The 27,665-nt window shown below is 39.5% G+C and overlaps 1 protein-coding gene across 2 annotated transcripts in view; it reads right to left on the bottom strand.

Moving 5' to 3' along the window:
• Positions 1-27,665, bottom strand: part of TOP1 (DNA topoisomerase I) — an 89,219-nt gene that overhangs the window by 16,877 nt on the left and 44,677 nt on the right. Inside the window, exons 5-13 of one of the 2 annotated variants that reach the window (XM_035006317.1) lie at positions 26,121-26,176; positions 23,063-23,158; positions 22,004-22,079; positions 18,047-18,159; positions 11,291-11,406; positions 6,965-7,086; positions 5,932-6,054; positions 3,996-4,183; positions 3,584-3,728 (exon numbers count right to left, since the gene is read on the bottom strand). In XM_035006317.1, coding sequence (XP_034862208.1) covers positions 3,584-3,728; positions 3,996-4,183; positions 5,932-6,054; positions 6,965-7,086; positions 11,291-11,406; positions 18,047-18,159; positions 22,004-22,079; positions 23,063-23,158; positions 26,121-26,176 — 1,035 coding nt within the window. The remainder of the gene's footprint in view (positions 1-3,583; positions 3,729-3,995; positions 4,184-5,931; positions 6,055-6,964; positions 7,087-11,290; positions 11,407-18,046; positions 18,160-22,003; positions 22,080-23,062; positions 23,159-26,120; positions 26,177-27,665) is intronic. The other variant, XM_035006318.1, reaches the window with a different exon arrangement.

The raw sequence follows: 27,665 nt of genomic DNA, 5'->3' as shown, positions 1-27,665 counted from the left end.
AGAGTACACAGGGGCTTCAGCTTTGTTTATCAGAATATTCTTACAAAATGAGTAACTGAACAAACAGGACATGATGTTAAAGTTTGACACAGCCAGATGGTGGGCCTGAGCTTTCACCATATTGTTATCTATTCTTGTATATCTGAAATATTTCATAAAAAATAAAACCCCTAATGCTTGTAACTCCCTATTTTTATCGGGAGAATGCTTCTCCTGCTGGCAGTGCATTTAAAGACTATTCGAAGTGCTGTCAAATCCAGACCTCTGAAGTTCTTAACTGCTCTGCTGAGTGAGAAACAGACAAGTACCGGCAAAAGCTAAAGAAATCACATTTCTTTTTCTCTTAACAGGAAGTATGACTTCCCAAGCCTTTAACCATCTTCATGACTCTTAGGATCCCAACCCAGCTGAGTAGATTCTCTGTCTTGGGTATAAAATTCTAGGCAGGGCCTATATGTGGGTGACTTCTAGGTTCACTACCATAACCATCATTTAGAAACCTGCACAAATCCCTACAGTATATGGGGGTTATCTGAATATTGTCAGGAATAAATTGGTGACTCTCAGCCCTGGAGGTCCTCCACCTGCCCTATCAACAACAAAGAGGTCAACCCTTGGAGGCTCTCCTAGAATCAGCTAGAATCCCAGGTGTAAGAGAATGCAGTATACATGTATTTGGGAATCCGTTCACCTCTCTTCACCCACACCGGCATCATCTTGTCCAAGCCATCACCATTCATTGCCTGGAATATTACAACAGCATCCTATTGGTAACCCTACTTCTGGTGTGTGTCCGATCCAATCTACACAGAATTTAGCACTCAGAATGATCAGTTACGTCAAGTTTCTAAAACACAAACCTGGTACTGTTTCCCTTGTTAGAACCCAGTACCTTCCTATTGGATTTAGAATAATATAAACAATTTTAGGAAGAGTCTGAAGATCTGGGCTGCATCCCCCTCTAAACTCTTCCTCATGCCCCTTTCTTGCTCACTGTACCTCAACTAGGCTGCCCTTCATTCAGTCAAGACCACCAAACTCTTTCTCACCTCAGGGATTTCAAAAGGTTATCTTCTTTGGAACACCCATTCCCCTCTCCTTTCCATGGATAAATCCTATACATCTTGTAAGTCTTATCTTAAATGTTATTTCCTCACAAAGGCCTTCCTTGAACCCAAGGCCAAATCAGATGCCCTGGTATACTCTCAAATGGTACCCTGCACTTTTCCCTTTGCATCATTTACAAGAGTTTATGTTTACTGGTATGACTGCATATAAAGCCTGTGAATCTTGCTGAAGTGGGGTTATGTTCAAGACACTCCTCTGTTCAAAGCCCTTCAAAGGTTCGCCACCAGATGCAGAATATGGGCCAGTCTTTTTAGCAAGATGCTTAAGGCTGGCCACAATTTAGCAGTAGGGTATAACACGAAAGCAACAGGAGGCTAAAGATCTAAGTCAGAGTTACTAACTATGGGATTGTGGGCAAGTTTTCTGGCTTCCCAGAGACCAAATTTATCTAATAAAACAGTGGAATGTATTAGTACATCTGGTATGGTTGCTAAGATAATTGAATGTCAATATATGTGAAAACACTTAGAAGTAACCTAATATCCATTATTTTGGTTTTTTTGTGTGTAAAATATATGTAAAATTTACCATTAGTGACATTTATAGCACATTCACAATGTTGTGCAAACATCACCATTTACTAACTCTTTTTGTTACTCCTTTTTACACTTCTCCCTCTCAGCCCATGACACAGTGCTGTTTGGAATACCTAAGACCTAAATGTAATCTAATTTCCTTCATAAATTTATTCCTGATCTCTAAGTGCTGGGAATAACTGCTGTATTTATCTAAAAACACTTAATGCTTACCTTTCTCCTAATACAGTTGAATTCTTACCCAATTGGCCCACTAGCCTAGGAGTTCTTTGAGAACTAAAACCATTATTCATCCACTGTTGTTTATTTCTGAAGAATGTTTCTTTAGATGACTTCTGCTCATAAGGGTTTTCTTTCTGATTCTATACTTAAACTAGAAAAAGTGATTTTTTTTTTAAGATTTTATTTGATAGAAAGAGACAGCGAGAGAAGGAACACAAGCAGGGGGAGTGGGAGAGGGAGAAGCAGGCTTCCCGCTGAACAGAGAGCCCGATGTGGGGTTCGATCCTGGACCCTGGGATCATGACCTGAGCCTAAGGCAGATGCTTAACAACTGAGCCACCCAGGCACCCTGAAAAAGTGGTATTTCTAACTGAATGGTAGAAAATATAGAGATGGTCTTTTTCATATTAGAACAAAAAACTCTAAGTTAAGAGGGTGTGTAGTTAGTGTCGACAAGACACAGCCTTTTGAGGTGCAGCTTTCATGTATTAACAGATGTTTAAAAACCTAGAAACCAAGATTAAGAAGGTCTTTAAATCCCAGTCCCCTGCATGTTAACAGTCATAGTCTACAAAGAACTAATTCCTTTGCTGTTTTCTTTCGAGCTCATTTCTCTTTTAGGTTGCTATGCACATTTCCATAGTACATCTGAGGTAGGAAGTTCATGGGCCTCTCCCAAGCAGGCTATGCCTAGCAGGCTAATAAGAACTTGACTGCCCTTCCAAGACAGCTTTCCCCTTTCAGTAATAGGATTAACAAATAACAATACATGGGTATACAACAGTTTACAATGTGCTTTCACATACATCATCCCATTTAGTCCTCCTGGTAGAACCTACCCATATAAACCCTAGGAAGCCAGAAGTATGTAAGACTCTAGATTTTACGACTTTCTGGATTCAGAGCAATCATGTTCCTTTCCTCAGGGCCAAGAAAGGTGAGGAAGAAAGCTACAGAAGTAAATTTACATTTATTGCATTCTTTTAAAAAAAAAAAAAAAAAAAAAAAAGGGCGCCTGGATGGCTCTGTTGGTTAAGCGGCTGCCTTCGGCTCAGGTCATGATCCTGGAGTCCTGCGATCGAGTCCTCCTGCATCGGACTCCCCGCTCGGCGGGGAGTCTGCTTCTCCCTCTGACCCTCCCCCCTCCCCATGCTCTGTCTCATTCTTTCTCTCTCAAATAAATAAAATCTTAAAAAAAAAAAAAAAAATGGGGGGGAGATCCCAAGCAGATTCCGCGCTGAGCACAGAGCTGGTCACGGTGCTCGATCCCAGGACCCCAAGACCATGAACCAAGCCAAAACCAAGAGTTGGACACTCAACTGAGTGTGCCACCCAGGTGCCCCACATTTATTGTATTCTTTATCACATTCCAACCACCAGACAGTAAGCACCATGAAGGAAGGGACTGCATCTGTTTTGTTTACCAACATAATTCCTAACATCATGCATACACTATGCCAGGCACATACTGGAATTTCAGTAAATATTTGTGAATTAATAAATGAATCAGATTATAATGTGATGCAGAAAATGGGTATTTCTTAGGAAGGTCACCAAATAATGCTAAGCATGAAGATACTTGCCTTATTTTGTGGAGAGTTTGTTATTCGTCACAGTGATTCTAGAGACCAAGAACACTACATTTCAACAAAAGAGATCAGTCCCACTAACCGGTATAGCTCTTAGCTACCCCTTACCTTGATTCGTGAACTGGGGTTCAGCATGATGTATTTAATGGAACCTTGGATGTTCTCTGTCCAGGAGACCAGCCAAGTAACCTTGTTATCATGCCGGACCTCTTTCCATTTATGTCCTGTAGGAGGAGAAGGAACCTTGGCATCTCTGTGGAAATAACAAAGCAGGAGGGCAGTGAAATGAGAAGCGAGGGACAGTTTCACCTTTCATGACCTAAAGTGGATAAATCTGCTGAGCATGTATTTCCATGTTTCCTCCTCATCACCAGTCAGTAATTGGAAAGTATTTGGAGATACCATGTTGTTCCCAACAGTTCTGCGTAGCCTGGGAAAAGATCCCAGCAACAGTACTCCCAAGAACAAAGGAACTCCCCTGCCCCCTTGATTTCTGGCCCAAACAAAGAACTGCACTCACTTGCTACAGTTGATGATGATATCCTCAGGCATGATCCGTCTCTTCAGCATGCCCATCTTGGGGTGGTTGCCACGGCCACGGAAAAGCCCAGGAGGTTCTATCTTGAAGTTGGCAATCCTCTCTCTGTGGTTATCCATAATACAGAAGCCATATTCTTTCAGTAATTTTTCATTCTCCTCTTTGATTTTCTGGAACACAGCAAGGAAGTACTCAAAATGGGCTCAAATCGCTGTTCCCTATTCATATTTTATCTCTTATTCAAGAACAGCTTAAGGTACAGAAAAGTCTAAAAATCACTAACAAATAAATGCAAATGTGGGTGCCTGGCTGGCTCAGTTGGAAGAGCATATACGACTTTTCATCCCAGGGTCATGAGTTTGAGCCCCACACTGGGTGCAGAGATTACTTAAATAAATACAACTTTTTAAAAAACTTTTTTAAAAAGAGAGGAATGCAAATAGGGATAACCTCTCATAAAGTTGTCAAACTTTAAGTACAATAAAATTCCCCAAAATATCTACCTTTGAGGACTGACTCCAACTACAGATTCAAAACTGATTTTCTTAAAGGATTTATGTGTGAGAACATGTTACCTAGATATTTTTAAATATAACTTTAAAAATTAACATAATTTTATTGAGTAGTGTCAAAATGGAAGATGAGGAAGAGTCTATGATGAGCCTCATAAAGAACATCTCCATGTTTTCTAGTAGATTCCAGACACATTTAGTTGAACAGCATTTCAGATGGTTTTTCAAGCTCTAACATACCTGTCACAGATTCCGTCCTAGGTATATGGATACATACATTGTATACTTTGCAATCCTTGCTCCAAAAAAGGAGTGGGAGTGGAACATGGAGCCTCCTTACCCTCTGCTGACTATACCTTCATATTATACTTAGAAATTCAACTTAACTAAGTCCTGTTGCCTTGTGGGTGGGAACAGATTCAGAACTTGCTGGCAAGAGGTGTCCTTGGCCAGGACTCTGACAAGGTGATACTTGTGAAACCTCCCTACCTTTGGATCGCTATTTACAAGAACAAAGTGGTTTTTAAGTTTTAAAACACCCCTGCAGTAAAGAATAAACCAGGTTTCACTAATTTGGAATATTGAGAAGACTCAACTGAGACTGAAAAGTCTGATGCAATTATCATTCTTATAGTAACTCATAATTTTTTTTTGAAAAAATTTTTGAAATTCCTTAAAATTCGTAACTACTGGACCTCCAGCTTGGAGGGAAAAAAAAGACAGACAAGACAAACTCTAGCCTGGATTTCTTTAGATCAAGGGCTGGCAAACCTTTTCTAAATAGAAAATATTTTAGGCTTGAGGGCTACAGTCTCTGTTGGAACTACTCAACTCTGCCACTGTCACATGAAAGCAGCCATAGATGATATGTAAACAAGTAGATGTGATTGTGTTCCAATGAAACTTTTTAATAAAAATAAGCAGCCTATAGTTTGCCTACGGGTACTCCAGAAGAAAACGACATCCCCCTGGATACTGGAAAGATCCTTCTGGAGTGGAGATGGAGATCGATGAGCATGGCTAGATTCCAGGGTAAAATAGATCAAGAACAAGGAGGTATACAGAGGCAGTATTATTGTAGCTGTCTTAAAACCCTAAAATCCAGGAGCCACTGTGCAGGTCTGCCCATCCTCAAATACTGTATTACTGGAGTTACTGACTGGATTTTACGTCACAAGAGAACCAGGTTCTTACATTGAGCCATTAAATAAAGTGATTATTCACAATTTTCAATCTATGTAAAACCCTTAAGAAAATTTAAACTTTACTAGACCAAGAATCCTCAATCTTTAGTATAGAGCCATGTGATATTACTAAAGTCAAATCTGTATTTTAAGAACCAAGAAAATTAGATGAACTAAACACTATTCCAAAGTTCTCCAGAGGTTTATGAAATTCTGTAGTACCAGTTTCTCTTCCTTGCTCATCTGTTTCCGAGCTTCTGACTGCGCTTTGAAATACTGGCTCATCTGGGTAAAATCACATTTGCTTAGGTTGGTGATAATATTCTTCTCTTCATTAGTCATCTCCTAGTCAAAAAAAAAAAAAAAAAAAAAGGCAGGGGGAACAGAAGAAGGTAAATACACTATTTACCCCATAGGTTTCTTTGTGATTACAGAAAAGCACCATTTTTTTCAACTAAACGTGTCTAGAGAGGTATAGTCTAAATTCATGAGTTTTGAAAAAAAAGAAACATAACTTTATTACTTTGTTCTATGTAAGATATTTAACAGAAAAATGCTTTACATGATTTTTCCTTGAAAAAGGTTATGGAACTCTTATGTAATTTCTTGGGCTCCTTACACCCTGCCACATCCGCAAGCATATGTATCCCACAGTTGGAGAAACATGAATATATATCATTTGCTTTAGTAATGAGAGAAATATTTCCATACTCATTCTCTCTTAGAAACATTATCCCTGCTCTACTCACTTATTAAATGTTATTTCCAGAGCTATTCAGAAAGTAAGCTTCAGCTCAGCCTCTGTCCACATAATCCAAATTGAGAATGAGATTGTTTAAAATCACCTAGACAGATGTAGGAAATGTGATTTCAAGAGCAGAAAGTACCAAAAGCAAGTAAGACAGAACCAGAATGGAACATCACATTAACATCTCTCTTTGCAATAGCAGATAGAGAACAGGCAGTCCTGCAGAGAGAAACTTTCCTCTGCTCAGCTAAAGCTGAGGTTTTTTTTGTGTGGCCTAATAAACTCCCTCCTGCAGCCATATGAGAGTGTGAGAGGAAAGAAATATAAGTATTGTTGGAAAGAAACCCTATATAATACAGTGAATAGAGAAAAAAAGAAAACCTTTTAAAAATTCATAAAGCTCAAATTTTACACCACAGAATTTTTTGTAAAGTTATAGTTTATTAATTTAGTCCCTGATTAATATTTCTGCAAGGTGCTAGGATATTAATACATGGGCTACAATACCTTTCTCCAGTCTTTAAAGAAATTTTTCCTAAATATTTCCTTAGTAGTATATTCATGGTCGAGCATTTTTGCAAAGAAGGTAGCTACTTCTTCTGCTTTGGGGCTCAGCTTCATGACTTTACCTAGAGGAAAGAGCGGTTCCAAAAATTGAGGTGTATAATTCATGCTTTGAGTATAAATACTAAGCTCTGGAGAAGTCTTCTAACGGATGGTTTACCTTCCCAAGGTATAAAAAGGTCTGATGACACATGGTAACAACAACAACAAAGACAATACAGCGATTTATATCTAGTTGTATAAATTCTCCTTCTCTTTAGCAGATATTTACCTGGGTCATTCTCTGGAGACTATGCCAGTAAACTGTTCCCAGGTGCCTGCTCAGGACAGGGATGAGCTGGGGGAGGCCCAGCCACTCTTCCTTTTCCTTTCAGCAAGCAGGGTCCTTTACACCTCTTCAATGGTTTTTAAAAATCAAATCCTCAGAGGGACTCCTGCCACTGCTAAGCTAAGCAGCCTCTGTTCAAGAAGGGGAGGAAGGGATAGGGCAGGGAGTGGAAGAAAGGAATTGTGGGGAAAAGAAATAGGCATCTTTCTTCTTTAAAGTTAGGTGGGTGGAATATGAATAAAATAATATATATCCATAGCAGGCAAGCCCAGATATCCCACATGAAAAATCTAAATAAGACCTTCCTCTAGAACTTTTGTACTCAAAGTGTGGTTCACAGACCAGCAGCATTGGCATCACGTGGGAGTTCTGTTAGAAATGCAGAATCTCTGGGGCACCTGAGTGGCGCAGTCGACTGGGCATCTGACTCTCGGTTTCAGCTCAGGTCATGATCTCAGGGTCGTGAGATTGGGCCCTGCCTTGGGCTCCATGTTCAGTGGGAAGTCTGCTTAAGACTCTGCTGCTGCCTCTCACCACCCATGCTCTCAATCTCTCAAATCAATCAATCAATCTTAAAAAAAAAAAAAAAAAAATGCAGAATCTCAGGCCCCACCCCAGATCTACAGGTTCAGCAAGTGCATTTTAAGAGACCTTCAGCTGGCACGTGTGCATAGTAGAGCTTGAGATGACTGTTCTGGAACACAGACACTTTGAGGTTGCCTCTTTCAAGGAAATAAGACTTCCAGAGCACAAGGGATGACTGGGGTTCTTGGTAGTGTGGACATGTTAGTAAAAGCTGTTCTACAGGAATCCTGATGTTACACAATGAAAACTGCTAACTTGTAAAGTAAATCTGAATGAGGCCTAGGGGTTTTGTGTATACCTAATTAGTAATAAAGGGAAGTACTTGGGAGTTTAATCTACTTTTCAAATAGAGTATTTTTAACAGTACTCTTAGGGCCACTTTCCACTTTTTTCTTGACTATCCAACTTTACAACACCATCTAGAACTAATCCATGGCATAATAATTTGAATATACCTAAAATGAGGTTAAACACCATTCCACTGCCTTACTATTACACAGGTACTAGTAATTCACCAAGGATTTTCACTTTCATTATAGAAAACTAAAACTTAACCAGAAACCCATTTATTTCAAAACTCAGAAGACATCTCATTTCATGATGGTTGGAAGTTATCACCCCTAATTGCAGGGATGAAGGGAATTGTGGCACAAAACTGAAATTGCCAGGGTAGACAGGAAGAACCTGCTTGAAATCCGTAACTCAAATGGCCAACAGGTGGCGCCACTTTCCCCTTTCAACCCCCCCCTTAACTGCCTTTGCAAGAAGACACTTTGGGGAGGATAGGGTTATTAGCTTTCAAGGGTTTCCTGTACTTCTTTGGATCTCCCCAACTCAGGTCTGAACTAGAGTTGCCAGTAAAGTTGTAACATGCTTCTAATATAAAGGAAAACATTTAAGTCATTAAAAATAAATGAAATAAAAGGCACAAAAGAATTTAACTGTTCTTGGGTCTGTTTGGCATAAACTGGTATCAACAAATATTTGAAAAACAAAAAAATGGAGACTCTTTGGTCAATTTTACTGAATTCTGTACCAATAGAGGAAGCAATTTTGATGCCTCCTGTTTTAGATGAGCCATAAAAAGAGGAAATGACAGCTCCCCCAGCAGTAGAGTGGTGGGAGGATGACTTGAAGGTTCCTGGCAATGGGAGCACTTTGTGGAAAAGGCTGAGCTCCAGGAAGAAGAAACTGCTGAGTCAGAGCTGAAAAGTGGAGGTTCTCAGCAGAGGCAAGTCACTGCTTCAGCCAGCCTATGCCCCACCTCCCTGGCAGGTCCAAAGGACTCTGGAGAACTCTCTTCCCTAAAAAGTAGGCAGGACTTACAGTATCAATTTGGACTTCAAATACAACATCCTGACTTACTACAGAGTGGGAGTTTACACAATCAAAGGGAAGAAATCCCAGCAAGAAACAACTGAGAAAATGATACAGCTGGAGTTCCTATAATGGAGGACTGGGTAAGAATGGAGGAAGGGACCATAGTGACCAGTGATGCCTGGCTCAGGCCTTGGCTTCTCATCTTGAAAAGAGAAACCCAGGGGCGCCTGGGTGGCTCAGTTGGTTAGTGTCCAACTCTTGGTTTCCGTCCAAGTCGTGGTCTCAGAGTCATGAGATTTGAGCCTTGCGTCAGGCTCTGCGCTCAGTGTGGAGTTTGCTAGGGACTCTCTCCCACTCTCCTTTTGCCCCTCCCCCTCCTCTCACTGTAAAATAAAAATCTTTAAAAATAAATAAATGAGAGAGAGAGAGAACCCAGAGACTAGAGAACCTAGCTTTCCTTTAAATCATTTTGAACCTCAAAGTGGGGTTTTCCTAGTTGAGCTTTCTAAAGCTCTTGGTAAGCCCAGACTTGAGCTACAGAATACATGGACTTCCAGGATTGTCTTCTTCAAGGTTCTAGGCTCTTTTTCCTCATTGGAGTTTGGCTTTGGAGTCATACCTGAGCATCTCCAGGAATGACCAACTATGTGTGCTCTGGTCAACAGTAGTCAGAATGTTTATCTGATGCAAGCATCTGTCATTGAGGACATGCAAACAGGGTATTGTCCACTGCTGGGTCTTGATGTTTAACACAGGTACACTGAATAAACAGTGTTTTAAAAAATGAATTCCAGCTGGCCAAGTTTAACATGTCCATTTGCAAGACCCAGCCTTTCAGTATAAACTATTACCCTTTATCTATAAGTATCTGTGGCCCTAAGGTCACTGCTGGTGAACAAAGAGGTGCACCACAACTCACCACTAATGCCTTTCAGCAGTTTTCCTGCCCAGTATTTCTCAAAGTTTGGTGAGCAGACCACGTGGTTTAAAAGCACCCAATACTATTATTCTACCTCTATTAAATGAGCCCAGATCTACCCGGTGAATCTTAAGCACATAGGGTTTGAGGGAAAATGCTCTAGCCCTTTCTGGGTAGAACTCTTGGAATGAGGGAGGTCATCTGAGCATTCCCATCTGCATAGTGCTACACTGCAAACAGGAAGAGTGTCAAAGACAGACTCTTAAATTCTTCTACTCAAGGACAGAAATATCAATGGTAGTTAATGGATAATTCTGAGTGTTCTAAGAGAACCAGGCAGGGCACTTCTTCATGGCAGCTCCTAAAATCTGACTGCACATAAAGGTATAGTGTTGTGCTACAATATATACTTAGTGATAGACACTTACCAGCCCTACCTAGAGGTTGATGGCTAATTAATCTTCAACCAAATACCAGTACTATTTCTCATCATGAACAGCTTGTCAGCTTACACTGTATTGCTAAAGTAAAATACTACCATTTAAGTAAGGCTTTTCTAATAAATCTTACAAAGAGTAGCTCCTCAGAAATGAAGTTCAGATAAAAACATTTAACTTGGGGGGGGGGGTGCCTGGGTGGCTCAGTCGTTAAGCGTCTGCCTTCGGCTCAGGTCATGATCCTGGAGTCCCGGGATCGAGTCCCGCATCGGGCTCCGTGCTCAGCGGGATGCCTGCTTCTCCCTCTCCCTCTGCCTCTCCCCACTGCTCCTACTCTCTCTCTCTCTGTATCTCTCTGTCTCAAATGAATAAATTAAAAAAAAAAAAATTCTACAAAACATTTAACTTGGGGACCAATGCTGTGACCTACGCAGATGGACATTTTTGGGACCATGTAGTTAAGACATTAACAGCCTCCTTCTCAAGGCACTTCTTCATCACCAAATGGACCTTTAAGAGTTAAGTAAACACCTGATGACCCTTCCCCCAAACCACACAAGGACAAAACAAAATGAAATAAACAAAAAGGATTATATAGCACAAGATCCTTCCTCATTTTCTATTCCTAAAATAGAAGCAGACTCTTTTCTTGGCCAAGAATTAGCCTTGGAACAACTCACCATCATAGTAAAACTTGACACTCTCTGGCAGAGGCTCATATGGTGGAGCAAATACAGGGCCTTTATGTTCTAGGAATTTCCACTTGATGCCTTCAGGATAGCGCTCTTCTTCCCACCTTTAAAAGACAAAGTATAACCTCATTTAGTGATCACCTAATATAGAAATTAGCACCTAGTAAATGCCCAAATAATTAATCTGTTCAACTGACTGGTGCTCTAGAATAACTCTGGGCCCCACATTCAAGGCCTGGATCAAAATAGCCATTATTTTTCACTTTGAAAAAGCCAACACTCATAACAAATAGAATGGAATACTCAGGTGAACATAGGAAAATACAGTTCAACAGTTCAGTTCTAAGACTGGATACAAGGGATCCCCACTCAAGGAGCTTGGCAACAACTGGGGGATATGGAAATGGAAACAGTTGTTTTACCGCAATGGTATACAAGGCAGAGGTATTACTTAGCTGTTGATACACAGAAAAAGGCCTCCTGGGAATGGAGATGGCAGGTGAAGGTAGAGGGGGAAACAACCCTATAAGAAAGTACATAATACAACAGAAGACTGGGAAATAATAGTTCGGTTGGTGTATACTGATTTTAAGGTACTTATGGGTTAGCTAGAGCTATCTAATAGCAGACCCTGATAAGTGACTGTAAAGTTTAGTGGAAACAGCTTTTAAAAACCTTTTTACTTTGGGTGGGGGGATCGGTTAGCCCAGTGATGGGTATTAAGGAGGGCAGGTGCTGCATGGAGCACTGGGTGTTGTACAGAAAACAATGGATCGTGGATCACTGCATCGAAAACTGGTGATGTATTGTATGGTGACTAACATAATAAAATAAAATTTAAAAAACAACAACAAAAAAACGTTTTTACTTTAAAAATTAGACATACAGAAAAACAAAGACAAATAAAAGGAACACCATATACCCATCACTTACATTCAACAACTGTTAATATTACGCTGTTTCCTATCTTTTGCTGAACCATTTCAACAATGTACACTGCAGATATGATACCTCACCTCTAAATAGTTCAGGAAATATCTCTATAAAAATAAGGATATTCGGTCACATAACTACAATACTATCACATCTAATAAAATTAGTACTCTAATATCTAGACCATACTAAAAACTTCCCAATTATATTCAAAATGTGTTTTATAGGCCAGGATCCAATTAAGGATCATGCACTGCCATTGGTTGATACGTCTCTCTTTTTCTGGAATTAGACCTTCTCACCATCGCCACCATTTTGCTTTTTTGAGTCCGTCAGTTGTCTTACGGAATATTTTAAAACTTCACAGATTTTAATCTTCACTATTTCTACTTTAAAAGTCATACAGTTCTACAGAATCCTTCTAAAGCCTAACTATGCATATTCTATTACTTCCTATCATCTTCTAACTCCAATATTTTTCTAACTCCAACATTTTAAACAAAGTTCAGAAACATTAAATAAAAATTATACATATCAGACTGCTATAATAAGAGCATCACTATAAAACCAAAGTCAACATAGATGGTCAAATGATTTTTGACAAGGGCGCCAAGACCATTCAATGGAGCAAGGAATCTCTTCAACAAATGGTGTTGGGAAAACTAGATATTCACATGCAGAAGAATGAAGATGGGCCCTTACCTTATACTATACAGAAGAATAAACTCAAAATGGATCAGAGACCCAAACATAAAGGCTAAAACTATAAAACTCTTAAAAGACAGGGCAAAAGCTTCATGACTTTGCATTTAGCCATGATTTCTTAGATAAGACACCCAAAGCACAGGAAACAAAAGAAAAAGATCAACTGAACTACAAAGTTAAAAATTGTACATCAAGGACACAAGAGTGATGAGGCAACCCACGAATGAGAGAAAAGATTTGCAAAGCATGTATCTGATAAAGGATTAACATCTAGAATAAAGAACTACAACTCAACCACAAAAGAACAACCAACCCAATTTTAAAAACCAGCGAAGGACTTGAATACACATTTCTCCAAAGATAGACAAGTGGCCAGTTAGTATCTGAAAAAAATGTTCAACATCACCAATCATTAAGAAATATAAAGTCAAAGCTATGAGATACTGCTCACACCTATTAGGATGACTATTATAAAAGCAAAAACAAACTAGGAAAGAACAAGTGTTGACAACCATGTGGAGGAATTAGAACCCTTATGCACCGTTGGTGAGAATGTAAACTGTGCAGCCACTGTGGAAATCAGTACAGCGAACAATTGCTTAAAAATGCAACACAGAAGTACCACATGATCCAGCAATTTCACTCCTAGGAATATAACCAAAACAACTGAAAGCAGGTATTAAACAAATACTTGTTCTCCAATGTTCACAGCAGCACTCTTCACAACTGCTAAAAGGTTGAAACAACCTAAGTATCCATCAACAGATGAATGGATAAACAAAATGTGGTCTCTCCATACAATGAAATATTATTCAGCCTTAGAAAAGAAGGAAATTCTGACACATGCCACAACATCAATCAACCTGTAGGACATTTTTTTGAGTGAAATAAGCCAGTCACAGAAGGCCACATATTGTATATTTCCACTTACATGAGGTATGTAAAGTAATCAAATTCATAGAGACAAAACGCAGAAGGGTAGTTACCAGGGTCCAGGGGAAAGGGGGAATGAGGGAGAGTTGCTGTTTAACAGTTTGTTTTGTAAGATGAATAGAGGTCTGGAGATGGTGGTAAGGGTTACACAACAATGCAAATGCACTTAACACACTTAACTGCACGCTTAAAGATGGTTAATATAGTAAATTTTATGTTATGTTTTACAATAATTAAAAATAATTAAAAAAAAAAACAAAAAAACCCTCCAAGTCAAGATTTAACAAAATCTTAAACCTAGAAGGAGCATTATCCTCAGTAACCAACCTACCACTCTACATATGAAACTGGCAGGATCTCCCAACTAGACACTGGCATAGAAAGGCCTGGATGCAGGTACCCATCCAAATCCCAGAGTCTATTACTCTCCAAATCAGAGAAAATTCACGTGTATGTATGTATGTATCTATGTATGTATGATGTGTGCAGGCACGTATGTACTACAAGAAGCCTATGTAAAACAGTCACAGAGTAACTGGGCAGATGCAGAGCACCCTGTTTTCCCTTGGTTCCATTCTTCTCATCAACTCCAGTGGTTTTTTTAATTAAGACTCCAAGCTGTTTTTATAATTCTTCCTATTCCAACATGTTCATCCTGAGGACTCACAGTAACTTACCATTTAAGCAAAATAAGAGATTCAATCACTCAACACTAAAACTCAGTTTAAACCGAAAGAGAAAGTATCCTTCAAGAGACTGATATCATTGTATCGACAACTATTACTATATCAATAAAAACAGTAGTGTTGCCCTTCTAGGCCTGCATCAATGGCTCACCAACAAAATTAAGAAAAACACATACTTAGACACCGAAATGACTTCTCTATGGCAGGCTTATGAATTCAAGGCAGTTATTAATTTGACAGTAAAATATGCTTGAAAAGGGGAAGGTGGAAAAGTGCTAGAAACGTGTTTAAGACAGGAAGGTAAACATCCATAAGCTGTCTGAAATCAAGTTCCTTTGCAGTTAACAAGCACCTCACAGTACACTGTAAAATGCATATTTAATTTTTAAAATTCAGAAATAAAGCTCACATACTACAGCTTTCCTGAAGCTAATCTCTAGAATCAAGGACAGTTTCTCTGGTTTGAGAAGAGTATCAATCCAAATCCCATAAATTTCTTATCACTATTACTGACTGTATTTGTGAGTCCTTACAGCATTTTGCCTTTGCTAAAAGAGACTGAAACCTCCATTTAAAAGTCACCTAACACCAACAACGAATTCCCCAGTTTCTAGGTCTTTTTGTGAAGAATAAACATGGGACTTCTGTTCCAACACGTCAGCCCTGACACAAGTGTATTTAACTCAAGGCAGACCTGAAACCCCACACACCTACAATGGGTAACCCTTAAAAACAGGGGGATCCCGGTTAATAAATTTTCCCAAGCCTGAGCATACCAACACCACTTATAACATTGTTTCTATAAGGAAAATGTGATACAATAAAGAAACCCGGAGGGGATCTGAACCATTTTCCCTTCTCCACAATTACCAAAGAAGAATCTCAAGATCAAAGTTTTGCTGGTTTCTTTTTGGCAACATTAACAATCTGCAGACTTTGGGGGGAAGCAAAAGGTCTGCACCCTTGCCAAAGTGATGAAGTTATGTCTCTTTTAGTGGGAGAGCAAGAGGAATAATAAAAAAAAAAAAGAGAATATCTGCCACTTAACTCCCTGACTAGGCTGTCAGTGGAAGTCACACTGAGAAGTGGACCACTGACTTCAGAATATAGCAGGCAGCCTACCACGACAGGAAGACAGGGCAAGCTATCAGCTAAGAGGTCCATTATTCTTGTTCTCTACTTATAAAAACTTAGAGTGTGCCATCAAGCAATGTGCTTAAGAAAGCACAAAATTTAACAATCAGACTTGAGGACAGCATGCATTGGAGGCTATAGAAAAGACTGCTGACCCCCAAACCAATCATCTTCAGTTAAAGACTAACCAATCCTACTTAAACCAAAATAAGAATAAAAATCAAAGGTTACGGTCTCTCAGAATTAATACGTGGCAACACTGATAAGGATTTCAACCGCAGAAGCAAAATTAGGTTATTAGACCCTTCCAGGGTATCTAATTCCACACAAGGCTGGACCAGGATAAGAGTATATCTGCTTCAGGGTCCAACAACAGCCAAGGCTACAAAGGAAGGGGGAAGACAGTAGGGAGCTAGTGATAAGGAAATGATCTTTGTTCATTCAACAAACACTTACTGAGCATCCACCATAGAACCCTGACAGACATAAAAGACTGATGAATTACTAACCCACCATTCTCAGGACTCCTAATAACCCCTAATTTACACAATCATTTCATTTTATTTTGGGGTGCCTGTGTGGCTCAGTCAGTTAAGCATTTGATTTTTGGCTCAAGGTCATGATCTCAGGGTCATGAGATGGAACCCCACGACAGGCTCCTTGCTGGGCATGGAACCTGCTTAAGATTCTCTCTCTCCTTCTGGTTCTGCTCTTCCCCTCTCTCTCTCTAAAAAAAAAATAAGAAAAAAAAAAAAGGCATTTCATTTTATCTTCAAAAATTGTTTTAGGGGTGCCTGGGTGGCTCAGTTGGTTGAGCGTCCGATTCTTGATTTCAGCTCAGGCTATGACCTCGGGGTCATGAGATGGAGCCTTTTGTCAGGCTCCGCACTCAGTGGGGAACCTGCCTCAGATTCTCTTTCTCCCTCCTCTCTAAAAATAAATAAAACTCTAAAAAATTGTTTTATTAAAGGTGAATATTCTATCTCTGAAAAACTTTGATTAGTTCCAAAGAAAACAATGGAAAAAAAAGAGAGAGAAGAAAATAAAAACACGTATCCTTTTGTTTCCTGATTCTGACTTTGGAAAGGCCCAGAATTCCTTTGCTCTGTGATTTTCCTTTTCCACACTTTCATTTTAACCCCATATGTGTTCACATCAACAATGCCAATTACACAGCTGTGTTGAGCATTTCTGCCATTGCAGCTCTGCTCCTCTCAGACACCTCCCTGGTCACTGATCTCTCCCTTTTCCTTAGGCATGCTGTGCTGGGGAGATTACTATTCTAAATTATAAGAGCCACAGAGTAACTACATACAAATGGGTCTGGAACTCTACATACCAAACTATCAATAGTGGTTACCTCAAAGCTGTAGTAGTCTAACAATACACCTCTGGATCATTGGACTCTTTTCAACACAAGTACAAATCACGTATAATTTAAATCATACAAAGTTTTAAGAAGTACCAGTATTAAAAATACTTAATTTCAAAATTCCAAACACCAAAATTTATTAAATAAAAAATAAAATTTCCCACTAAACACACACATCTCAAAAGTAACCTGCTATTGCTATTCTCCTCCATAAAGATTGAATCTTCACTCCCAGTGAGGACACCTGTTTTCTCAGTCACAACCCTAGATATCCTGATATTCATTAATGTTTTCCTAATCTGAGAGACATTACACAAAAAGATTTATCATTCATTTTTTTCTTAGCATTTTTCTTTGGCCATATTTTGTTTACTGATCACTTTTCTAAGACTGTTCATTTTTAAAAGACCTTTTTTCACATTAAGAATCTTAGCCCTTTGTAGTGCAAAAATCCCCCCCCCCTTTTTTTAATGGCATGAATTTGTTTGCCATACAACATTTTAATTTTGATATATCAACTTTGTAAATATTTTCCTATGGCTCTGGTCATATGTCCTGCCTCAAAAGGTCTTCATTATTCTACAATTTTAAAATATTCATCCAGATTTCCTTGTGGAGGTTATTTTTTTAAACAAACAGGCAGTTTCCTGAACATGATTTCTAAAATAATCCATCTTTTCCCTACCATTTTAAATGCAACTTTCTTCATATGCCAAATTCCTACACACACAGAGTCCACTTCCATAGTTCATTCTGTTCAACAGGGTGGGACCTAGTTTTTAGATCCAATAGGCTTAGAGCTAGTTAGCCTTCTCACTAGCACCTGGAAAACTTATTTCAGAATGTTGTTATTGGAGAGATTTTTTAAAGTACTTCCCACCTCCTCTAAAGATCAGGCTATTAAATTTGAATAACACTCTTGCTTAATTAGGCTGTGGAATCCGAGAGCTGACATTGTAACCCAGTGTGCTGCGATGTTACCATTTCCACTTCTGCTCCTCTTCTTTCTTCGGCTTCTTTTTCTTGCTATCTGGCTCAGGAACTTTTTTATCTTTCTCTTTCTCTTTATTCTTGGGTTTTTTCAATTTACCGTCCTACAAAGAAACACGGTGAGAAAGCACTTAAGTACTGACCACATTTAAGTAGTAGTTTTGAGGGGCCATTAGGAATAAAAACTGGAATCACAGAATATTAAAACTGGAGAGGTTCTTAAAATCTAATGCTCTCAAATTTGATAGATGAGTGAAAATTTACTGGTCTTTTTCTCTAGGGCCGTATTTCCCAAAACTCCCTGACAAATGGTTACCTGAGAAAGTAGTTAAAAACACTCATTCTGCATGGCAAGAGCCTGGGAAATTATATATATTTTTTAGCCTCAGAGGAATGTTTGGGAAAGCACTGCTACAGCAAGTAATCCCAGTGTGTTATCCTCACTTGTTTTTAAATCTACTCCTCTTTAAACCTCTTCGAACACCATCAAATAATGGGAATAGGAGACCCTGTATTTAAATAATATAGAATTTGAAAGGAAATTCCTGATTGAATCTGAGAGGGGCTGTGGGGGAATACTTCCTATCACTGGTTGCTTGCATACACAAAGTCAGGAAGCAGTAAACAAGTGTTGAGGAGGTACTAAAATAATTCCCCATTCCTATGATAGTATTTCTTTTTTTTTTTTTTTAAAGATTTTATTTATTTATTTGACAGAGAGAGACACGGTGAGAGAGGGAACACAAGAAGGGGGAGTGGGAGAGGGAGAAGCAGGCTTCCCGCCGAGCAGGGAGCCCGATGCGGGGCTCGATCCCAGGACCCTGGGATCACGACCTGAGCCGAAGGCAGACGCTTAACGACTGAGCCACCCAGGTGCCCCCCTATGATAGTATTTCTTAATGGCTCTTCTTTGAACTATGACCCCACATGAGCTGTCACTGTGGCACAAATATAAACAAATATAATTCAGTAACACAGGAGATAAATCTCAAAACACACACATCCAGACAAAAATGTGCTATTCAACAAGTGGAGGTCCTGCTCCACAGGATCTAAACTCTTTTAAAGAATATTTTCCGGGGCACCTGGGTGGCTCAGTCGTTAAGCGTCTGCCTTTGGCTCCGGTCATGATCCCAGGGTCCTGGGATCGAACCCCACATTGGGCTCCCTGCTCAGCGGGAAGTCTGCTTCTCCCTCTCCCACTCATCCTGCTTGTGTTCCCTCTCTCACTGTGTGTGTGTGTCAAATAAATAAATAAAATCTTTAAAAAAATTTTTTTTTCCTTTGTCTAACTATCCAAGATCATTTTTTATTCAACAAGTTTTATAAGCCATGAAAAGTGGTTTTGAGTAATCCTAAAATCAATTACAGAATGACAGAGCTTGAAAGGCCTTTATAATTTATAGACAGTTTGATTTGACATATCCAGTTATAATTAAGGAAAACTCTGAACACCTGTTCAAGGTCATATAGTTCAAGGTCATATAGTTGCTACTGACCCTGATGAGAGCCCAAGTTTACCAGAAAAATCATAGTGTGATTCATGGGAATGACTGGAATATAAAACATTCTAGGACTATATGATAGGATAACAATCAAGATAAACTGAGGATTTTAAAGCAAATGATCTTTGGGGTAGAAGGAAGGGAAAGACTACAATACCAGACATATTTTAAAATAGGAATGGAGAATACCAATATATAAGTATTTTGGGGAGAAGTACTAGAGGATCATATTAATTCAGATAATGTTTACTATTTTGCCTGAAACACACCACAGGAAAGGGAAATGTTTTTCAGTTAAGACATTCTCTGAACAGCTTCTGAACAGGCATACAGATGGTTCCATCAGGAAACTACTGGCTACATTGTATGTTTTCAAGCCTCAAAATGGGATAATCAGTCACTGAGAAACTTCAGAACAATTCCCAGAAATGAAAAAAACCATAGCCAGTGAGCGAGGTTTCAGGACTGCTCCTGCCATCTGGGGTCCCAGCCATTAAGAAGACTGTGTATTAATTCTAGGTCTTTCAGACTGCATTTTTTTTTCCCCCTGCAGGGAGAGGGCTGCTGAAAAGAACAATAAAAAAAGAAAAAGTCAAGTGTTCTTTTTTCCAAATGGTTTAAAATAGTTATTACTAACTCCTTCCAAACTCCGAGAAAGGTTATTATTTTCCATTAACGCAACGAAGGCCTAAAGGCAATATAGAAAAGCATGGAAAGCTACAGTTTTACATTTCTTTACCTACTAGTCTGTATTGATCATCTACATAAAAGTGGAGTGACTACCACAATCACTCAACATTTTTACCCTTAACTCCTTGAGTTGGTGCTCATAAACTTGAACTGCCAAGAACGGACTAGTTGTCAGAAAAACCAGTTCTCTAAATCTAGGACCTGATCATCTCTCTGGCTCACTTACTCATTAATATATTTTTTTAAAGATTTTATTTATTTATTTGAGAGTGAGAGAGCACAAGCAGGGGGAACAGCAGAAGGAGAGGGAGAAGCAGGCTCCCCGCTGAGCAGGTAGGCTGATATGGGGCTCAATCCCAGGACCCTAACTGAAGGCAGACACTCAACTGACCGAGCCACTCAGGCACCCCTTCCTTAATATTCTTAATGTGATTTCATTAAAGACCCTTCTCCCTTCCTGTGGAGTTAAAGGATCAGCAAAGTCACACAGGAGACAGAATAACATGGTAGCTAGTGCATTGGTTCCGGAATCAGACTGCATGGGATCAAATCCTGACTTTACTACTTAGGAGTTGTGTTACTTCAGGCAAATGATCTCAGCCTCTCTATACCTCAGTTTCTGCATCTGTAAAATGCAGAGAATAGATAGTAGCAATGTTTACCTCTTAATGGCTGTTGTAAAGATTAAATGAAATGATTCATATAAAGCATTAATAGTGTTTGGCACATGGTAAGCATCTATTACGTTTAATTTTAATTGTCATCATTCTTACTACTACTACAATAGATTACACTCTTAAAACTCACTGCTCCCTATCACTATCTTTACGGCTCATACTTCGACAAGCTACTGACTTAATACTTGTGAATCCATTTTGCCCATGACTGTGGCTAACCACAAATGCAGCGTAAGAGCTAAGAACTCACTCAACCCCTTCTCTTAGGAGAGTGCAAGATTAAGACTCCTGTGAATTTCTGACATCCTTCTCTTGAATCACTTGCTAACAACTCTTTAGTACAAGAAATGCCAAATGTCTAAAGGAACCATATTATTGTATTTTTAAATCTACCACAACCATAAGTACTTGAGTTGAGCTGAGATTTTAAGGAAGGTGATAAGCCAGGAGAAGAAGGGAGGAAGAGCATGTGTGTTCCAGACAGAGGGAACAGCATGTGCTACATAAAGCTCTGAAGCACAAAAGAATCCAGTGTGGAAAAGAAACAAAGGAGGCCAGTGTGGCTGGAACAAGTTCAATTAGAGAAGAGGCACAAGATGAAGGAAGGTACCAGATGCAGGGGTCAGACTGGGAGGAGTTGTGGTAAAGAGCTTGGCTTTCTTCATATGTCCAAGGGGCACCCAATTAAAGGCCTTTAAACACACAGAGTTACCCAAAGTGAGTGATGAGCAAGCTTTGTTAAATATGAGAGTGCTAAAAAACAATCTTAGGGGAAACTTTTCCAGGTTGAAAGCCTGGAAGTTCTTGTTAACACTGCCTCTGCATGTATGAAGATGGTGCAGTTTCTCCAAAAACATCAGCTGGCAGCAGCGCTATGGGTAGACACCCTGGAAGGCTAAGAGAGATCTTAAAACTCACAGGGCCACGGCCACCGCTACACATCTACGAGTTTTTCTCAGCGTTTCCTCTACCACAGACCGATACATTCCCTAAAACTCATCTGCCTTCAAAAGTTGTTTATGGAAAACTCCCTACTCCAAACCCAAGCCTCCAAGGGCCACAGTCTCTTTACTAACCTCTTCTTCCTCCAGTTTTCGTTTCTTCTCTTTCTTGATATCTTCTGTTTTAATTTTCTTAGGTTTATAATCAGCACTACAAAGGGGAACATGAATATGCAATTAACACAACTTTGACACAGTAGTTCTCACCAACAGGATCAGGACCTCCAAACTCCTCTTGGAGGCTTCGAATGCAGGTATGACTATTCTTAGCTGGACATTCTATAGTCAGAACAGGAATGGAGAAAGAAGGCCTGACCAAGGACCAACAGTTACAGTCCTACACAGAACAAAACAAACAATTTATACTACACACAGGCCTGGAAGAGAAGGGGAATGGAGGGCTATCTGGAAACAGACACCACTAGAAGATGAAAGTCTGGGAACCAAATGCCCAGCAACAATGGCTACCACAAGGTAACATCTGGCTGGAAAGGGGAGGAAAGAAATACTGTATGCATTCTAAATGAGTACAAATGAGTTCACCAAGTAGTTCTCTCCTCCCTTCCCATCCACTTTCTACCACAAATCCTCTGTAGATTCCTGAAGCATAATAAGCTATACAAGACTGAACATAAGGAATAGAACTTAACCTCACGGAATCTCAGAAAGAGGTACACATAAGCCTCAAATAACTATTTTAAGAGCAATTTTATTATCTCTATATACAGAAACATCACTTAGAATTCACTGACAGGCACAGATCCTAGGAAAAATTGCTTTAACAGTGAAAAATTATCTGTGGTAGGTGATAAATTAAAAGCAACTTAAATAATTTAAATATTCTTTATGAATTCTGTATTATTGGAAATTCCTATAATAAACAGGCATTACCTTTTAAATATGAAAAAATAATAAAAATATATATTCTCCAGCTAAGCCTCACACTACTTATTTGCTTAGCAAACCCTGCATCTCATAATTCAAAGATAAATAAGTTGCCCAGTCCATTAATCACAAATTCCAGATGACTAAAGTCAATTAATGCAGTTTTTCTGTGTAATGGAGAGACCTAGATCCCATTTATTCTTTAAACAAATCCTTTTTGTTTTCAAAAATCAAATAAAAAATACTCACTCATCCTCTTCTCGAGGCCTCTTTAACGGCTTTATATCCTCTTTAGGGGGAGCAAAATAGCCATCATCTTCAGGTTCATCTTTAATTCGTGGTGGACTAAAGAGGGAAAAAAACTAATGAGTTTGGGAATGTCTATATTATTTTAAATAATCTGAAGTGGGAATAAATCATCTCACTGAGAAGTAGCTAAGATAAGGATTAACAACATGTATTTGTACTTATTGTTAAAGTTTTCTGTAAGCACTTCTTTTCACTTAGTATCTCACTACAACCCTGTGAAGTAGATAGTACTGTCCTCACTTTACAGATGAACAGGCAATATCAAGATCGGGGATCAGGATTCCTTAATCTAAGTCAGTATTCTTTTCTACTGCATCTTAGCTGCCTTTGTCAGCATGACCCAAACCACAACAGGAACAAACTTAATTGTTCCCTCACCTTGCAGGAGAGATCTACTATATATCTAAATCCTCGAATGATCCAAACTGATTATTCTAGTACCCCAAAAGCTAAATATAATTTTACAAGGAAGGGAATAAAAATTTATTTCCCAAGAACCTTAAAGTTCTAATGGAAACTAACCTTAGTTACATGGGAAAATAACTAAGCTGACATTACAACAAAAGAAGGGAATGTGCTAAATGAGAGAAGAGGCCATGAACAAACTGAAGCCATTCCAAACCAAATCCAGTCATTGTTCAAGTTCCTCCCTTGGTTTACTTAGGTTATACACAGAAGAGTGCCTTGCCCTATTTTTAAGACTTTTTGCCTTCTGAATATATAAAAAGATGGTTCTGTTAGACAACTATTTTGAACCAGAAAGAGGAAGGAACAAGTGGGGGGGAACCCACGAGACCAGCAATCACCACAGCCTTGGGATGTTCCCTGGCCTGACACATCTAGGCAGAACCTCACTGTTCATGGCCAGAAGCACCTATGCAGCTAAGTAACTCAGTACAGAGAATGCCTCCCAACATGAAATCATCCATCTCTAAAGGGTCCAAGGGATAAGCATCCAAATTCAGCTGCCAAGGACAGTCAAGATATTCGTGGGGTTTCAATGCTACCACACCCCAAACTCTCCAAGCATACTGGATCCCTTTGCTTGACACAGAATCTGAATGTTTAAAGAGATTAGCTTTTCTTCCTTGTTTCTGCACATTCCTCAAATGCCAATCTCTATATCTGCTTCCCCTCACCATGGAAATCACTAACATAGCATCAAGAGTCCAGTATCTCCAAACGCTTTGCACCAAAAGGAAAAAACATTGCCACTGACCCAACTAGTTAAGTAAATGCTAGATCCTAGTACTGTCATGGGTGAAGTTAACAACATGTGGGAAGGGTTACTAGGGCTGAAGGAAGAACTTCTGAAACAATTTATCAGAAAACTGTGTTCCACCCAGGAAAGCATTTGGATTGTCTACAAAGACAAACATGTAAGCTAGCAAGAAGCCCAGCAAAGTGAATATAGAGACCTGCCTACAAGACTGTGTTCCTAATCTTCTAACATGGAAAGTCTGAAACTGAATCCTGGACTACACACCAAGTCTAGAGTCTATTTATACCTTAGTGTTAGTTTATAAAAGTCCTAGGTGGTCTCTTGGCAGGAAATAGCCACCCAGTACTCACTTTATCTAAGAAATCAGAACACCTAGGGTAGTTTTCAGCTCTAATGCTTCTTGAATTATTATTCCACATTCCTATAACAATTACAAAATATGCCTGAAGAGGGCACCTACTTCTAGTCAAGGGACTCAGAGAACATGGCAGAATTTTCAAAAATGTTCCCAAATGAAACTGAAAGTTCAGTTTCAAGGAAGCAAAACTCCCCAACACTTTGTTCTAGTCAATGTGCAAACTGTTCCAACAACTCCTAGGAAATCCATTCTGTCATTCAATGCAGCAAGTGAGAATATATGATCATAAACTTATTTTTTGAAACTGGAGGGTCTTTTTAGGGAGCTGAGGCAGATGAGGAAAACAATCAAAATGGCAAAAATAATACAGAAAAACTGACCTCTAGACTGTATGCATTTTCCTCTTCTTGAAAAGAGATAACGCATTCCTACTCAACTCTACACTTATCCTTCAAATGCAGACCAACTAAGCTTCTATAGCTATAGATGAGCCTCAGAATACAGTAGTCCACCTTTTTCCAGAGGGCATATATTCCAAGACCTCCAGTGAATGCCTGAAACTATGGGAAGTACTGAACCCTGTATGTACACCATAATCACTCCTATACATACATACTTATGGTAAAGTTTAATTTATAAATCAGGCACAGCAAGAAATTAATAGTAATAAAAACAGAGCAATTATAATACACTGTAATAAAATTTATGAGAACACGGTCTCTTTCTCACTCAAAATATCTTATTGTACTGTACTCACCCTTCTTCTTGTGATGTGTGATAAATGCCTACGTGATGAGATGAAGTGAGGTGAATGACACAGGCGTTGTGGCATAGCATTAGGCTACTACTGACCTTCTGACAATGTCAGGAGCATCACCTACTTCCTGACCGTGGTTGACCATGGCTAAATGAAACCACAGAAAGCAAAACTGTGGATTAAGTTGGGGGGGGGGCGCAAATGGGGGGAAGACTACTGTATTACTAAGGAAGAATTCAGAGTAGGGTTTTCCGGTAAACTCCATACTTACTACTGACTGAGTATGATGTTTCTTTTGGGGGAGATGAAAATGTTCTGAAATTAAGATAGTGGGGTAGGGGAGGTTGTACAACCTTGTGAATTCACTAAAAAGCAATAAACTATACACTTCTAAAGGGTGAAATTTCTGGTATGTAAATTGTATCTGAATTTTTAGAAATTTCTTCCCCACTCAAAATAGCCTTCTGGAAAACGTACTGGTCAGTTTCACTAAATGACACTTCAGAGATGCTCAAATTAGCTTAGACCAAGTCCTCTCACTGCCAAGCTCCCTGGAAACCCAGTGGGGGCCTGGTCAGGACATTCTGGGTAAGTTCAGGTGACACGACCACACGCACAGCTGGCCGAGAGGAAGAGCAGCCCGGCAGCAGTAGAGTCTTACCTAGAGAAGCCATTTTCCTTCTCCTTTTTTATTTTTGCATCCCCAGAGGCTCTAACCTGAAAAGAATAGTAACTGATTAGTACCTTGAAGGGACTAAATCTGAAAAAGCCTTTTCTTATTTGAGAACATTTGGCTTCAATTGTTGGAGCATCTTGATCGCAGACTCACTCTTACTATTAGCAAAACTGAGCAGGGGAAGCAAAGGTCTTGACATTTTCCTAAGACTCGTTTTTTACAGTTCTTCAGGGTGAATTATCCAATTTACTGAGAAATGTTTCCCCTCAAAATGGCAGCTTTTTACCTTTAAATGATGGCAGGTCCCCCTCCCTCAATAAATATACTCTCTCTCTCAAGTATTTGCCCTTGGCAGTGCAGAGAAAATAAAAAACAAAATGGAATAGTCTGTTTCCTGCCTTCTCTGATTTAGGCAAAGTATATTCACATTCCCCCTCTCCTTTCCCAGACACACATGGTCTTTCAAAACTCTTCAGACATACAAAAGGATACAAACACATATATATGCACATGCACTCACACACGTGCACACACAAATACGGTATCTCTGGAAGAATACAAAAAAATAGTGGATATAGTGGCTGCCTCCAGAAAGAGAAAGATAAAGGGCAATGAGCAAGGGGTGAAAGGAAGGTGTAATTTTCTTTTCTTTTTTAACTCCTGACCCTGAGATCAAGACCCGAGCTGAGATCAAGAGTCAGATGCTTAACTGACTGAGCCACCCAGGCACCCCAAGGAAGGTGTAATTTTTATTACATTCCCTATTTCATATTGCCTGAATTTACCAAGTACCAAAATTACTTTCTCAAAAACTAAAATAAAAACATTTTTTTAAGGGCGCCTGGGTGGCTCAGTTGGTTAAGCGACTGCCTTCGGCTCAGGTCATGATCCTGGAGTCCTGGGATCAAGTCCCATATCGGGCTCCTTGCTCAGCAGGGGGTCTGCTTCTCCCTCCGACCCTCCCTCCTCTCATGTGCTCTCTCTCAAATAAATAAAATCTTTAAAACAAACAAACAAAAAACAAAAAAAACCCCATTTTTAAAAGTTTTTTTATTTATGTAAACAATCTCCACACCCAACATGGGGCTCAAACTCACGACCCTGAGATCAAGAATCACATAGGCTCTTCTGACTGAGCCAGCCATGTGCCCCAAAACGATTTTTTATATTAATTTTTTATTTTTTTAAAGATTTTATTTATTTATTTGATAGAGAGCAGGAGAGCACAGGCAGGGGGAGCAGCAGAGGGAGAGGGAGCAGCAGGCCCCCCTGCTGAGCAGGGAGCCTGATGTGGCGCTCGATCCCAGGATCCTGGCATCATGACCTGAGCCGAAGGCAGTTGCTTAACTGACTGAGCCACCCAGGCACCCCAAAATGATTTTTTTTTTAAAGTCTATACACCATACCCCTCATTTGTAGCCAGATGAACCCAGAGATTTTGAGAAGGCTTATACTAGTGATGCTGGAACCAAAAGCCACAAAAAGCACCAGCATCACTGAGTTTTCACTCAGGAAGGGCCTCATTCAACA

This window comes from Mirounga leonina, unplaced genomic scaffold, assembly GCF_011800145.1.
Source record: "Mirounga leonina isolate KUSES-001 unplaced genomic scaffold, KU_Mleo_1.0 Mir_150, whole genome shotgun sequence".
Lineage (NCBI taxonomy): Eukaryota > Metazoa > Chordata > Mammalia > Carnivora > Phocidae > Mirounga > Mirounga leonina.
This window is presented reverse-complemented; position numbering and strand designations above follow the sequence as displayed.